Source organism: Frieseomelitta varia, unplaced genomic scaffold, assembly GCF_011392965.1.
Source record: "Frieseomelitta varia isolate USP_RPSP 00005682 unplaced genomic scaffold, Fvar_1.2 scaffold_408, whole genome shotgun sequence".
Classification (NCBI taxonomy): domain Eukaryota; kingdom Metazoa; phylum Arthropoda; class Insecta; order Hymenoptera; family Apidae; genus Frieseomelitta; species Frieseomelitta varia.
Genome location: NW_025110155.1, coordinates 4,797 through 19,829, shown reverse-complemented (window position 1 = coordinate 19,829; position 15,033 = coordinate 4,797). Strand labels below are relative to the sequence as shown.

Sequence of the window (15,033 nt, the reverse complement as noted above, 5' to 3'; positions counted from 1 at the left end):
AGTTTGCGGCGGCGAAACTGCATTTTCGTTGGACAAAGGGATCGATAACTCGTTTCTTGCGGCCGGCTCGTTCTCGGTAAAAGCGACCCGGAGATGCTCCGCGTGATCAAGATGAAGTGAAACAACGTGCTGTGAAAAGTGTGGCGATTCACGCTCGACGACCTCCATACGCCAAATAAGAAAAAAAAAAAAAAAAATCGGGTCGCAAACCGATTCGATTCAAATCGATAGATTTTTCCACCACGTCACGCGATGGAATCTCGCGAAATCTCGAGGATCAGTCATCGTGTCGGCGCACGGCGCTGAAGGTGGAGGAGAAATTTCGCACGCTGCTATCGGTCCTAAACTTTACGAGGCTACAGGCGCATGCTACAAATTCGTACGTATCTGGTGACGTTCTTACCTGTTGGTAGGGGTTGGATTGCCATACGCGACGCACGGTATCACAATGGTGTCTTTCAACCGCGCCGACATATACACCACCTTCTCGTTTATCATCGGATGCATGGTGCTGCGTATCTCTGCAAGCAAGGAAACCAGAAAAGCGATCGCATAAATATATCCTTTAATGATAGCGCGCATTATCAAGGTTGAAATTACAATGGAAGAAACACGGGCGAGATTGTAAATTAATCCTTTTCTTCTATCAACTGCCAGTAATTTATTTACGAAGCATCGCTTCGAATGACATAGAATTGAAAATAATACTATTCAAATGGTATTCGACGTGAAATTTTGTTGACTATATCTTTGTAACGTGTAATTCTAACATATAATTTAAAGCAATCGTCAACGTGCATTGCAGGCTTGCTAGAAACAAATATAAAAGAGTTAATAACACATAGTTTCAATCCCTAGAAAAATAATATCCTCCACTGGTTTTATAAAGATCGGTTTATGTGAATCACTGAATGTCAATTGACTCAGGACTGTCTTTAGAAATTTCTTCTTTCGGAAATTCTTTTGTTCTTCCTACGTCGTTATTATAACTTTCACTTTAGATGTCTAGCGAGATATTATACTACATTATACTATTATACGTCGCATCATTATCAGCAAATTATAAAAAGAGGAAGATTTAAGCCACCTCAGAAGTCGAGTGCAAAGGATCAAAGCATTGAGTAAAAATATTGATCATTTCAATTGCAGTCATCGTACGTGATTTAGACAAGCATGATTCAAGTCAAATTTTTTTGATTTCACGCTTGATATCAAGTTCATCGATCGATATTTATAAATCAATATTTAAGAAGATATATTAATTGACTTCACACTTTGTCTAAATTTCTTTCGGTTTTAACTCGACTGTAAAGGAAGAATCGGTAACAGGCTTGCAGTCCTGGCAAGACCTCGCTGCCTTATCTTTCCCCGAATTATCACAAATTTCAATTACGATCAGAACCCCGTGTACTTTCAAGCTTGACTAATTTTATGACCTCGCTCTATCTCTTCCACCAGGAATACCTGGACCGTAAAGAAATTACGGGCGCAATGCGGTTGTTTATTGATACTCCGCGGCATGCTATTTTAATAAATTCTACTTTCCTATGCATTCCCTGGGCAACCTGTACGACGCACGTACGATGCTCTCTGTTACACGCGCTATTTGGAACGTCGTTAAATTTTGCGTTTCAAGACTTCGTTTTCTTCTTTCCTCCTTTTTTTTTTTTTTTTTTTTTCTTTGACCTTTACGCCTTCAAAGCTCCGTGTCTTTTGAAAGGGAAACAAGGGTTTTCCGTTATGCATGGCAATTTGATTAACTTTGTAGAAAATTTCAAAGGGCTTAAATTGGACGTGAAAATCGTTACATCATCGTCGCGTGACCCTTGTTAAAACCTCTGATGTTTATGGCGGAATATTTGTCACCGAAAAAAAACTGAACTAAAAAAAAAAAAAAAAAAAAAAAAAAAAACACTGATTGGACAGATCATTTCTGTCCATGATTTCGTTTTTCGTTAGCTGGACTCCGCGACGGGACAGCAAAGTGCAAAACCTAAAATGCCTATCATCTAAAATCCAATGCGTAAACTTCGAGGAAAGCTAAATTTCATTTCTCAAGAGAAAAGCAATTTCTGACCGTGTGATAAGTCATGGACAATCGACAAATATCTGTCTCCCTTTTCAACGAACTCGATCCTCCACGATGGAAGAATCTCTCGGAGCGAAATTTTGGACAATGCGGAAGGAACAGGGTATTCACGGAAGCAGGTATCCCGCCACTCTTCCAACGGGGGCTTCCTCGACTCCACCATCCGCTCCCAGATGAGTTCGCGCAAGTTTTTCCCCGCGACGCACGCGAAATATATTCCGGCAGACGAGGACGAAATTGAAGGAGCGTGGAAGAAGCTGCGGCGGTGAACAACGAAGGTTTTTTAATAAAACAGGCTGCTGAGTTAAAGACCGACAGGCTGTATATTACCGAAATGAGATCCTTCTTTTACACGTTCCGTGTTGGGCCAATTTTTGATTTTTAAGGCCGTGTGGGCCTTACTATAATACTACTATAACTTTGCTTCTAATGTATATAATACTACTATAATTTTGCCTTACTATAATACTACTATAAGTTTGCTTCTGATGTATATCTTACAATTTTCATAATAGTGCAAAAACTATAATTATCAAGAAGAGTGCCTAGTGTTTCAGATGCATTACGGAACGAAGCAATAAATTTAATTTTAAAGTATGATTTCTTATTTCTAATGACGTCAAAATTAATTTAAAATGAAACACTTTGTTCCAACTATTTTTGGTATTATTGTTTCAGTTTTAAATAATAATAAATAATATTAGAGAGTAATAATTTATTGCATAAATTATATAATGGTATACAATAATACTAAATATTAATAACTAATATTTACTTTAAAGTTATTTTGATAACAAATTTTACAGCGTTGTCTCAAATGTAGTCGATCTTAACAGTTTTAAGAGTCGATCGTCACTCCCTAGGATAGGATACGCTAGAATAGGATAGAACGCGACGTACATTGGTTATTAAGATGTCAATACACAACTTTATAACAAAATCTCTCAAAAATTCTTCGTTTTACAACGAAAATTCCAAATGACTTGAACGGATAGTTCACGTTTACTCCGCACGTGGCACGGAACGTGTTAACGGGAGGATCATCGCCTTTTTTTTCGTTGAACACGCGCTGTCTCTGTGTATTGGACAACCGCGACGTGGAAACGATACGTGGAACATAAAACGAGTTAAAAAAAGAAAGAAGAAACCAATATTGGATTACGCTATTTGGAAATTTGATAGCGACAATATCTGGAGATTTAACGAAGGGAAAAGAAAGGCTCGTGGAAGGAAGGAAGGAAGGAAGGAAGAAAGGAAGAGGGGGAGGGGGAGGGAGGGAGGAAGGAAATACATCCTCCGAGATCGTCGGCGAAACAGATACATATATATACACGGGCGTGTGCACACGTAGAGGCGAAGTCGGGGGGTTACTTCGCGGCGCAGACACAGCCATCCCCCTGTTGCCGTTGCACCTCCTCCTCCCTCAGGACGAGTTCATGTAAGTTTGTTCCATGATATACGGGAAATGTTTTCCACGGCGTGTCATAAATAGCCGCCGGCTGAAAAAGGAACGCGGGAACAAAGGTTTCTGCCTTCGTGGTAAGGCAGAAAGAAGGAGGGATAGGTGAGAGGAATAAAAATTGGAAGAAGAATGGGTACGGCGGAGGTGGAGGGGGGGACATAACCGAAAGAAGGAGAAGAAGAAAAAGAAGAGGAAGGAAAAATAAGAAGAAAGAGAGGCGAGCGTCAGGCCGACGTTTAATGGAGAATTATGGTCGGAGATAGTGGTGTTCGTCCTGCGACGTGGCGTACCGTAAAGGGACAGATAACACCGATGTACGTATCTCGTCCCCGTTCACCGAGAATTTCAAATCACCCACCACCGCCGGCGTGGCACCTAAATTCACTTCCCTTCCCAAGAAACCGACGACTTGTAAAACCACTTTGTCTATACCTTCGTGTCTATCCGAATGCGGCAACGCCAGCGTCAATGAAATCGCGTTTAACTCATTCGTTTCATTAAGATTTCATTAACAGATATTCGCATAATTAGCGACGGTTGGAACCGCGGCGGCGCGTGCACGCACCATGGAATAACGTCGCAATAACGCGCTAATGAATATTACAACGAAACGGGTTCGCGAAAATTCGCAATGGAAGCGACGGCCGGTCGTAATTAAAGCGAAAAACGTTTTTCGCGGATCGACCCTGGGAACCGCGTCATTAGCTCGTGCCCCTGCCTCCTGCGCGTGTCTCGTCCTCCGCTTCCGGCGTGTGTTTCCGCGAAATCCGAGCCCGGTGTCTCGCCCGCATGTTTCGATGCTTCGACAAGGCCCGACGCTAGCGATACGTCGATCGATCACGGCCGATAATCGCTCAGTCGGTTTTTTCTTTGACCGAACAACACGCTCTTTCTCTCTGTTTACGGTATACGAATTCAGCAGAACAACTTAATGACAATGTTAGGACCAAGAGTGCGTATAGAGTTATGGCATGGATATGTGCTCCAACCCAGCGTAGAAAATCGGGAATTGTACTACATAGAAAGCTCCAAACAAGGTGCCCTATGAATTTGGATCAGTGTCACCATGTCACGACGAATGCATACTCGAAGGATTGTGCACGCAACGGATTCAGATTTGAAGAGAAAGATATTTTAATCGTCTATGGATGCCAGAGCAAACGGCGTTTCCGCGACAGAGAAACGCAAACGCGCGACGAGCCTATCACGTGCAGATTCTTATCTCCGAGATGGTGCACACACACGTCCGTTTACCGCTCGAGCATCGTGCAACTAACGACACGACGCTGACTGGCTGGCGCTCTGACGATATAGAATTATACCGCTGGATTCGCGATACGTGACCAGCCGAACGCCGGTCCGAAAATTTTCCACGACCAGCGCGCAGATAATTCAGAAAAGTTTGCTCGTTACCCGGAGAAAATCGCTGTGCATCGCTGCGAGGAGGAGTTTTCGGTTAATTCGATGTACTCGAAACGGGGAGGGAGACGAAGAAACGGGAGCGGCGAGCAACGACTGTTCAGGAATATGCAAACGGTCCGGGCACACCCCGAGGAACTTCATTATTAAGTTGGTAAGTATATAAGCGCGCTTAGCATAAATTTCTATATCCAACCGGTCGGGCCGGGTTTTATTACTGGGTGAGGCAATCGGGCCGACCAATGGCTCGCGACAGCTGTTCGCTTTTCGCCAGATCGTTCAAAAACGATCCTCCTTTGCTGCGTGCCGTCGCGGTTCTTCGCCCGAGGGGAGTTTAATCAAGCGCTTTGTTAACGGGAAAATTTGAATTCGCTTGATTACGAAAAGGAGTAAAATATGACGATAGAATGGAAATTGAGAAGAATGAGATCAAGAGTCAAGAGAGAGAGAGAGTGTGTGTGTGTGTATGTGTGTTAAAGCCAGTAACGACTGTAATTTATGAGACGAAGACGTTTTTAGAAATTTTATATTCTATAACACATCGGATGCAAGTATTAGGTCTGCATCCCAACGATACTATTAATGACGAACGAAATTATCATGTTCGGTAGGTCCTCGGGGTGAACAAGTCCAGATGATACTCTGGCAAAGTAAGAGTTTTACTTTCTCGCCAAATTTTCCTCAGATAGGATTCCTGGAAGGGGAAATAAATAAGTTTTCGACCAAATACGAAAAGATAATCAACTCGAGAACATCGGGGAACTGGAGACATTCCTCAACACGCGTCGTAGAATACGTAATTAATATAAAACAATTAATAATCGATTTAAAGTAACTCGGTCCCACATTGTCATGCGTCGTCCTTCGAGTACACAAGCAGTTGATTCACGAATCGCTCGCAGTGGACTCAATTCCAGGACACATGAGTGCGATGTTCGAGTCTAACGCGAGACGGTCGAATTAGACTTAACATTTGGTCATTCGAGTCGGATCGATCGCATTAGACTTAACAGAGAGAGAGAGAGAGAGAGAGAGAGAGAGAAAGCATTCCATCGAGGAAACGCCTCGATGATCACAGAGTCTGACCGTTGATACTCTCGCGAAAATTATACTTGGCCGTGGTAACGCGCGAGTAACTTCGCAGATTCCGATGGAATCAACAACGATGGAATCAACAACGATAAAATCTTCTCCCATTCTTCTGTTTTATCTTCCCGGCGTAGTATATTTCCGTCTTGCCCGATAATCTGAATTATTCCTCGTTCCACAAGGACGAAGCGAGACGTATCGTAAATTTTCGCTCCAGCCCGGGATCAGTTTCTCTAGCCGCTGCTGTTATTATTTTCCACAAATTAAACGACCCGTCCGCGCAATTTCGTAATTTCTCTAAACGCGGAAACATCGCAACATCGCGCAGCGAGCACCGATATCTTGTATACACACGTAAACGGGAAGCAATCGTTGCAAACAAATCTTTGGCAAGCCGATGGAGAGCCAACAGTTGCGCGATGCTTGCGCTCGGCGTGTATCGTTTCCGGGACCCGTGTGCCCGGGCTAATAATAATTTGCAATCACTGTTTAGATAATGCGCGTTCACACAAAACCGCCATCGATACACGACCGCTGTTTACCTAGAAATCCTAAACAACTCCTGCGAAACGTGAAATTTTCCATGATTCTCTCTCTCTCTCTCTCTCTCTCTCTCTCTCTCTCTCTCTCTCACTTGGTTTCTCTTGGAACCTCACAGCGCGATCCCTGCCCAGGTAAACATCAGCCAGTTTCGGAATATCTCTCGGAACGCCGATCGCGATAAACGACTGCCTGCGAGCGCCTCTCTATTCCATTAAAGCGGAATCCCTGCGCGAGCAGACGCACGAATCGCAAACAAACCCGCTGGCCATCGATTCACCGTCCCGTTCGAATTTTCACGTATGACGTGTACGACGCGTATATATCGTTAAACACCGTACGCGAAATTTCCAGCATGAATGTGGGCTCCGAATATTCACCGAACGTCCTTTTATTTTTCACGTTATATCGTCTCTTTGACGTATCGTTTGGCGTCCAGCTAATCCTTTGCTAATATTGTTTGACAGAGCCGAACAGACCAGATACATGAAATACGATACTGATCGAGTAAGTTTCGAAACTTTCGATCGTAAATATGATCGAAAGACCGGAACGAAAGTATCACTCGGTTCCTACTCGATTACGGTGTGTCGACTATTTCGCGGGTCTAATTAGCACGAGTCCATCTGTCCGTCGTATTTAAATATTCGTCCCCGTTTTACTGTACCCCTGCCGCCGCGGAATAATCGCCACGCGGCTGTAATAACGTTGATGAAACTTAAATAATAATTCCGGTACGAGTTGGCGCGTTATTAAAAATGAAACGAGTTGGCTGCACAGTGTCGATTCGAGACGAAACGAGACGAGACGAGCGTTATCGCGAACCCAATTTTCATCGTACTTTCGTTTACCTTCGCCGTGATTACGCGAGGCTATCGGCTTGCGATCAAGCTGCCGGTGTATTAATTATTCCGTAGCAGCCTGCGCAGACTTATCGACTGGATGACAGGTCGATATACGGAGAGAGCGATCGTGGAGGGAAAAAAAAAAAGAGGCACCACCCTTCCGTCCAAAAGAAGAAAGAAAAAAAGAAAGAAAGAAAGAGAGACGAAAAGTAAATAAAGAAAACAGGAGAGCTACAGGAAACGAGCGATGAATTATGAGGCTTCCTGCGTGGGGGATCGGTCACGTTCTAGGGATAAAGTGGCAGCGAAGAACGTGCAGAATGTCTTGCGCGTTCCTCTCTTTCTTTCTTTTTTTCTACTTTTCTTTTCTTCTCTCTCTCTCTCTCTCTCTTTCTCTCTCTCTCTCTCTCTCTTCTCCGCACGCATCGTGTATAGGCACGTCTGAAGCTTCAACATGAATCTGGAGGGTAGGTGTGGCATGTGAAGAGAAGCATCATTAGTTAGCCCCGGCTCGAGTGGAGATTTCTCCCCTTTTCGCTTCTTCTTCTTCTCCTCTTCCACGTTCCTCGCCTCCTTCGCGTCTTTCCGCCTCACCCGTTTCTCTCCACCGTCGCGCAGCTAACCCCCAAAGCAGACGTTACGCCAGCGTTGAAGCCAAGCTTCGCTTGGATAACAAGTGACGCCAGCCAGGCCTCCGTTGGCGAACGACCGGGGAAAACCTTTTCAGACGGGCTCTCGATTCGCGACCTCGAGCCTCGCCGAGCCCGGCAATTACGCGTCTAACAGAACTTTCACTTTGATCGAAACGTCGATCATCCGATGGCTCGTTAACCCCACCTTCGAGCCGCTGCGATTTCGACGACGCGTCGCTGATCGAATCGCGCGAATTCCATTGGCAAAGTCGCGAGTATTGTCGTATTTAGGAAACTATGTTTTCGAACAGCCGTTTCTTGCGGTTAGTTTCTTTTTCCTTGTCGAAATAGACAAAATCATTTCTCGTTATTAATTGCAGAAAGATGTTTATCTTCAATCGGTCGTTAAAGCCTTGCGCTGGCAACTGGTTCGCGGACCATAACGAGTGACCGAACCGTATTCAATAATTCGTCGCTTTCTTCTTCTTTTGAACTCGTCGGTATGACATCACTGGATAGAAATGATTAAGAAGTGCTAAACTTGTCATTTGTTTTGTTACGTTTGAATATACTTAACCTTCTAACTACGGGGTATTTAAATCCCCCTTCGCTAGTGAACGGATTTAAATCGCCAGGCGAAGTTTAATTTTACACGTTTTCATATAAATTATTGTAGTTCCAATATTTTCAAAGTTAATCAAATCAAACAAAGACTGAAGCTACTCAAAACAAGAAGAGAGAGACCGTCGATGTATCGGACGTTAGTACTTAGAAGGTTAAAACTAAAATGTTGTAATTTGGAACAAAAAATTCTCGACGTGCGTCATTCCAGCGCAAGAGGTTAACCTTTTTGCTACCAACGATGACTACAGCTATCCAATGTCTGACGCTCATCGGGTACTACCGATTGCTATAGCCAGCCAACATCTGACGCTCGCGATTTTAATCACCCAATAAAATTTTTGTTGGAATACAACGACTCGACCATCCAGCAGTGTAAGCCCATTGAAAGTGGCTTTATGAGAGGCAAAGGTTGACATCTGTTTCCTATCCTCTTCATACTACTTTCTTCAGTTACGGACAGGACCATGCCGAGCAGAAAGTTTAGTTCTTTGCCAGTCCTTGCCGCGTGACTACCTCATTTGTATCGCACACACTATTTGATTATTAACTATTTCATTAAATAAAGACATTCGTTTCTTTTCCACACAGAAGTTTGTTTTATATTTTCACTACATTTCCTACAATTTTGCATTTATTCTTTGGTAGAAATAAACGCGTCTATCGTAGCCGAAAAAATCAAAAGTATCAAATTTAATCAAAATATCTGACCTCAAGTAAAGATTTGGCTTTCGCGACTCGAACGTGTCTATTGTTTTTCGTACACTCTCAATTCCGATTGCTTCGACACGGGTTTTACGCTTTGTGGCTGTCGATGAATCCAGTGTCAAAGGAACAATCCCTGATCCCGGTTGAATAGCGTTATCGGTGTTTCCAATCGCACGAAATAAGGCTTCTAATTGCATCCCGGCCGTTAATGAACCAGCCTGAACTCCGCTCAGCGGCGGGGAACTCGCTCTCCTCCTTTTTCCCCATTCACTCGCTGCCTTCCGGGTGTCGATCGATCGATCAACGCCGCAAAACGCGTTGCGTTGAAACGAGCGCGATCGTGCGTGCACAAACCAAGCCAGAGGAGAGCGAGTTTCTCTCGCGGATTGCGTCACGATGTTTGCGCTTTCGCGCGGTCTCGAGTCAGCAAAACCTCGGAATCCTCTCGGGCAACAGAGAACGGAGGAGACCAGTTTGTTTGCCGGATAAAGTTCGTTCAATCGCTTGTCCGATCAAAGGAACGCGGAATTATATTCAACGACACGTTCGAGAATCGAACGGATTGGATCACGCTCGGCGATTATTTCACTGCGATCGACGATACGTATCGTCGGATAAAAGTTCCACGATGACGTTTTCTTTCTCTCGGTCGGTGCTCTTCTCGCCAGCGATGAGATAATTGACAGAGAGAGCGTGTGCAGGCAGAGCGGAGCGATTTTTAATTGAAATCGAACGAGGATCTAGAACGCTGGCCTTAGATCAGCGAGAGGGACTCGGAAGTTCGGTTTTCTTCGTGAACGAGGCGAAGAGGCTGAGAGAATATCCTGCAGCGGTTGGTGTCCCGTTTCTCTCTCTCTCCACTTTGCCCCCGTTTTGTTATTGAAAAAAAATTTAATAACCGCGGCTACCGACGTCTTCGCCTTCGCTCGACTCGGCGTTGGAACGAAAAGTAAAATAGAAAGGCGAAAGAATGGAGAAAAGGGGATGAATGGGAAATGATTACGGTGGGAAGGCGTACGATTTTTCGATCCACCGGCTGCTGGGAAAACTCGTCGAGCGTCTAGCCGTTGTCCAATTACGGATTCACGTACTACTTCGAGGGAGATCAGGCTTGAATCGCAGCGACGATGAACGATCTGGATGGGTGGTGGATCGGATCGAAGAACGAGATCCACGGCATCTGACGCTCCTCGCTCACCGGCTCATAAATATTCAACGGTGCTCGCGAGAAATTTGTAAATATCGCATCGCGGGCTGCAATAATAAGTTTCCGCTGGTGAGTACCTGTTCGCCGCTGTCCACCTAAAGCCGATAAAAGGCGAAAACTTTTTCTCTGTAGCACCGTTGGATGCAGTACAGTCCAGGAGGACGATGTCTCCTTCACTTTCGATACTCTTATTAATACCATCGCCGGGTCACGCGAAAACCACCCTCGACCCGTGTTAAAACTTTATTAGTCGGGTTAACGGGCGAAGCTTCGACGGAACGTGCATCGAGCTTTCGTTAGAGATATAAGGGGGAGAGGGGACGTTAAAAGAAAATGTGTTAACCGACAGAAAATATTGTTTTCTTCCCCCTCTTCCTCGCCCCTCTCCCCCTGAAACGGCGCTCGCGCTTTCGTAAACTTTAGAAGAACCAACGTGTTATAATTTTTTTGCACAATTTTCGCTCTATGACGTTGTTCGTTAAGAAACCTCGACGGAGTTATTAACGGAACGTTGCGTGTAATAGCCAAAGGAGAACTAACTTTTCTCGAAGATTTCTTTAAACGGTTCTCAAAGTTTGGTAACTTTGTACTCGTATGTCAGGCTGGAAGGTTTTATACAACACTTGAAACGTTTGAAGAATCATCGCACTTGAAAAAATTACCAAGAAGTAAATTATATTGTAGACAGAATTTCTGAAGTTTAAGTTGTAAATTAATCTTCTCTAATTTATCTTAGAATAAATACAAGATACGCAACCACAAATTGAAAACAAATCGAGTTCAAAGTGTCAGAGAATGGAGATCTCCGCAAATTTTGTCGAATTTGCCCGCATCGATCTCTCTCTCTCTCTCTCTCTCTCTCTCTCTCTTGCACTTAAAAAAATTACCAAGAAATAAATTATATTGCAACAGAATTTCAGAAGTTTAAGTTGTAAATTAGTCTTCTCTAATTTATCTTAGAATAAATGCAAGTGGACGCGTAACCACAAATTGAAAACAAATCGAGTTCAAAGTGTCAAAGAATGGAGAAGATCTCCGGAAATCTTGTCGAATTTACTTGTATCGATCTCTCTCTTGCACTTAAAAAAATTACCAAGAAGTAAATTATATTGTAACAAAATTTCAGAAGTTTAAGTTGTAAATTAGTCTTCTCTAATTTACCTTAGAATAAATACAAGTGGACACGCAACCACAAATTGAAAACAAATCGAGTTCAAAGTGTCAAAGAATGGAGAAGATCTCCGGAAATTTTGTCGAATTTGCCCGTATCGATCTCTCTCTCTTTCTCTCTCTTGCAACCTCATAAATGTAAATGAGAGAAAAACGCGATCCCCGTGTGGACCTCCATGTGTATCGATTAATTTACATGGTATCGTGGGGTCACAGGGTAAACGTAGTTGAGTCGGTTATGAATTTTCGATCAGGTTCAGAATGAACTGCGCGCGCGTCAGGTCGAAACCGCGTTATGTTAACGGAGGCCGGGGCAAAAAAGGAATTTTAACGCACTCACCAGTCAGTTGAAGCCTGCCAACGTTGCTGCTGACAACCGTTTCCTGCGTCAAACGATGATGCGTCCTGCACCGATAAGACCGTTCCGCGTCCTCCCGCGTGATGTTCAGTATCATAAGCTCGCCGCTCGAGAGCATGTGATACTTGCCATCTGTGAAAACAGAGATCGCAATTAACCTCATGATCGTGACACTTTGCGAGTTCGAGTTCGAGTCGTAAACACACCAAATTTCTAACTTGCGAAATATTTGGAAAAGGTTTCGATGTCTCGAATTATTTCAAGTTCACGAATCACCGCCATAAATTTCAATTTGGCTTTTCAAATGGGGGTTTATTCTCCCCGAGTTCGTTCAACTTCGAACCACCACCCCCTCCCCCCCTTAAACCACCCTCCGGCAACGCGCAACGACGAAAGTTTGGTTGCCTATCGATCGTCTTACTGCAATTGATGAGTATATTAACAGATCCGCCTGGTTTATTAGCGAACACATTCAGAGCTACGGAGCATACCTGATCGAACTTCTTCATAATTAATGAAGTTTGTCTCGTTAACGGGATCGAGCCGTGCTTCCGGGCGAAAACTTTTCGCACCGACAATGCCGACTCTGCGCCGCGTCCGGACCCGGCGAACATAACGATCCTATTTCTTCTTTTTTTTTTTTTTTTATTTCTACAACTTCGAACCGCGAACGCACTGACAAATTTAGGCTTCGACGTTACGAGATTAAATATCAAATTTCGATAATTCGAAAGCGAGAGAACGCCAAGAATGATTCGATAAAATGCTTAGAATTTATTAACACGTTCCGTGCCACGAGTGAACTTCCCATTCGAGCCAATTGGAATTTTCATTGTGAAACGAAGAATGTTTGATAATTTGAAAATTTGTTACAAAGTGTCATACATCGACATCTCAATAACATGTACACCGCGTCCATCCTATCGTGATCATTTTTTTTTTTTTTTTTTTCGAATTAAGATCGACTAAATTCCGTAAGAAGACAGTGTTAAATTTGTTATCGAAATAACGTTAAAGTAAATATTACTTTTTAGGTATTATATGTATAATTTATATAATAAGTATTCTAAGTATACTATTATATAATTTATAAATGATAACATAATTTTATTTAGAACATAAACAATAATACTAAAAAATATTTGAAACGTTTTACATTAAGTTAATTTTTTCGTCATTAAAAAATTGTTTGTTAAAGTAACACCTTAAAATTAAATTTATTGCTTTGTTCTGTAATGCATCTTAAACACTTTTAGACATTTCTCTTGATGAATTATAGTTTTTGCACTGTTATGTAAGAAATTGTACGACATACTTCAGAAGCAAAACTATTAATCGTATAATAGCCTAAACGGAAAGTAACCAAAAGTCGGCCAAACACGGAACGTGTTAAACTATAAGTTTAGTAATAACCGTAAACTTGTTGCTAAATATTTACTGTCAAGCATTATCATTAATTATTAAATACAATCGTCGCAGGCCACGTATGTATATTCGATATGCATACGTAATAAACACACCTACATCAAACGTTTTGCATACTTTTCATTAATATCGCACCGTATTGTGCCGTATCCACTGTCTAATCGCGTTATAAAAGTTCGAGAGCCCAATTATATTTAATGATTATGACAATGAAATAACTTTGATAGTCGCAAATTCCAAAATATATATTCGCGAACGTTGTCAAACGCGCGATTTCCATTTGTCGAATTTCAAGCAAACACAAATATCACGAGGAAACGAGCGATCGGGAAGGGTCGACAGGCCGTATTCATCCGGCGGGAGTTCAGCCTGCTCCTCATTCTTATTTATGAACGAGACATCGTTAGAGGATCACCCGGAGGTATGCTGCTGCTCACTCACCTCCCATCGTCGACGGGTAGATGTTGAAGGACGGCTCCTGAAGCCAAGACGTAATGGTAACGTGGTCGCGAACGAAACTGGGCACGTTGCACCGCATAAGTACGTTGTTGCCGAGGAAACCGCCGGGACATTGCACTTCCGGATCGTAACGCTGGTTCACCACTGAAACACACAAACAACCAGCCGCTCGAAAGCGTGACTCGAAAGCGCGGGGGCCGACAGGGTCGGATTCGCCGCTCTTGAAAATCTCTGAGCCGCGTAACGCGCCACCGCCAAACGCGGCGCTGACTATATGTACATCTCGCTCGGCGATTTTTCCAGATACCACCATTTTTACCATGTTCGATGCAACGTCTTTTGCTCGTTATTATTCGCGACTCGTCCTCCTCGTCTGTCGGCGTCGTTTCAAAAAATTCCGTAATGCAAGATGAAAAACGTCGAGAAACGCGTGGAAACTTGGCAAATTCGCTTCGATCGATGAACTATCGCATTTCACGTTCGTTAGGCTCCATCCTACATACCACAAATTCATAGTATATATCGAGCTATTTATCGTGTTATTTATTACGTCACGACGATGAGACAAGTGAATTTGTCGAAACGTATGTTTCCTAGCTCCTCGACCCATCGGAGGACAACCGATCGTTTTTAACAACGATATCGTGTATCATGGGTTATCGTACAGAGTTTTCAATCGGCGAAGACTAAATTATTTCGTCGAATCGATAAGGAACTCGTGGGAGTTGAAGTGGCTGAACGTAACGAAAATACCAGTGTCTTAGCTTTGGCTAAGAATGTTGACTTTGGGCGTTCGACGAGCAAACAGCACGTAGTATTCTCGAAATTTGTTCAATATAATTACGATTACGTAATTTACAATATACAATGGTATAATTTTAATATAATTGCGATAATTACGATCACGTTGAATTTCTTTGATAGAATTATGACTGATATATTGTAATACACGAGTATACTGTAACTCGTGTTCGATTTTTATAACCGCTGGTTTTTACCGAGAAAGTCG

The 15,033-nt window shown here is 43.1% G+C and overlaps 1 protein-coding gene across 1 annotated transcript; it reads right to left on the bottom strand.

Moving 5' to 3' along the window:
* Window positions 1–387: 387 nt before the first annotated feature.
* Window positions 388–14,337, bottom strand: LOC122531646 (Down syndrome cell adhesion molecule-like protein Dscam2). Its single transcript, XM_043659729.1, has 3 exons — window positions 14,007–14,337; window positions 12,123–12,272; window positions 388–521 (listed from the first exon to the last, which is right to left on the bottom strand). The coding sequence occupies exons 1-3, from the start codon at window positions 14,335–14,337 to the stop codon at window positions 400–402; spliced, it is 603 nt and encodes a 200-aa protein (XP_043515664.1). The 3' UTR covers window positions 388–399.
* Window positions 14,338–15,033: the final 696 nt, after the last annotated feature.

Coding starts and splice junctions, on each gene's coding strand:
- LOC122531646 (XM_043659729.1), bottom strand. CDS start 14,337: ATGGTGGTATCTGGAAAAATCGCCGAGCGAGATGTACATATAGTCAGC. Junction 12,273..14,006: donor CTACCCGTCGACGATGGGAG/GTGAGTGAGCAG, acceptor CTGTTTTCACAG/ATGGCAAGTATCACATGCTC. Junction 522..12,122: donor TGGCAGGCTTCAACTGACTG/GTGAGTGCGTTA, acceptor CCTTGCTTGCAG/AGATACGCAGCACCATGCAT.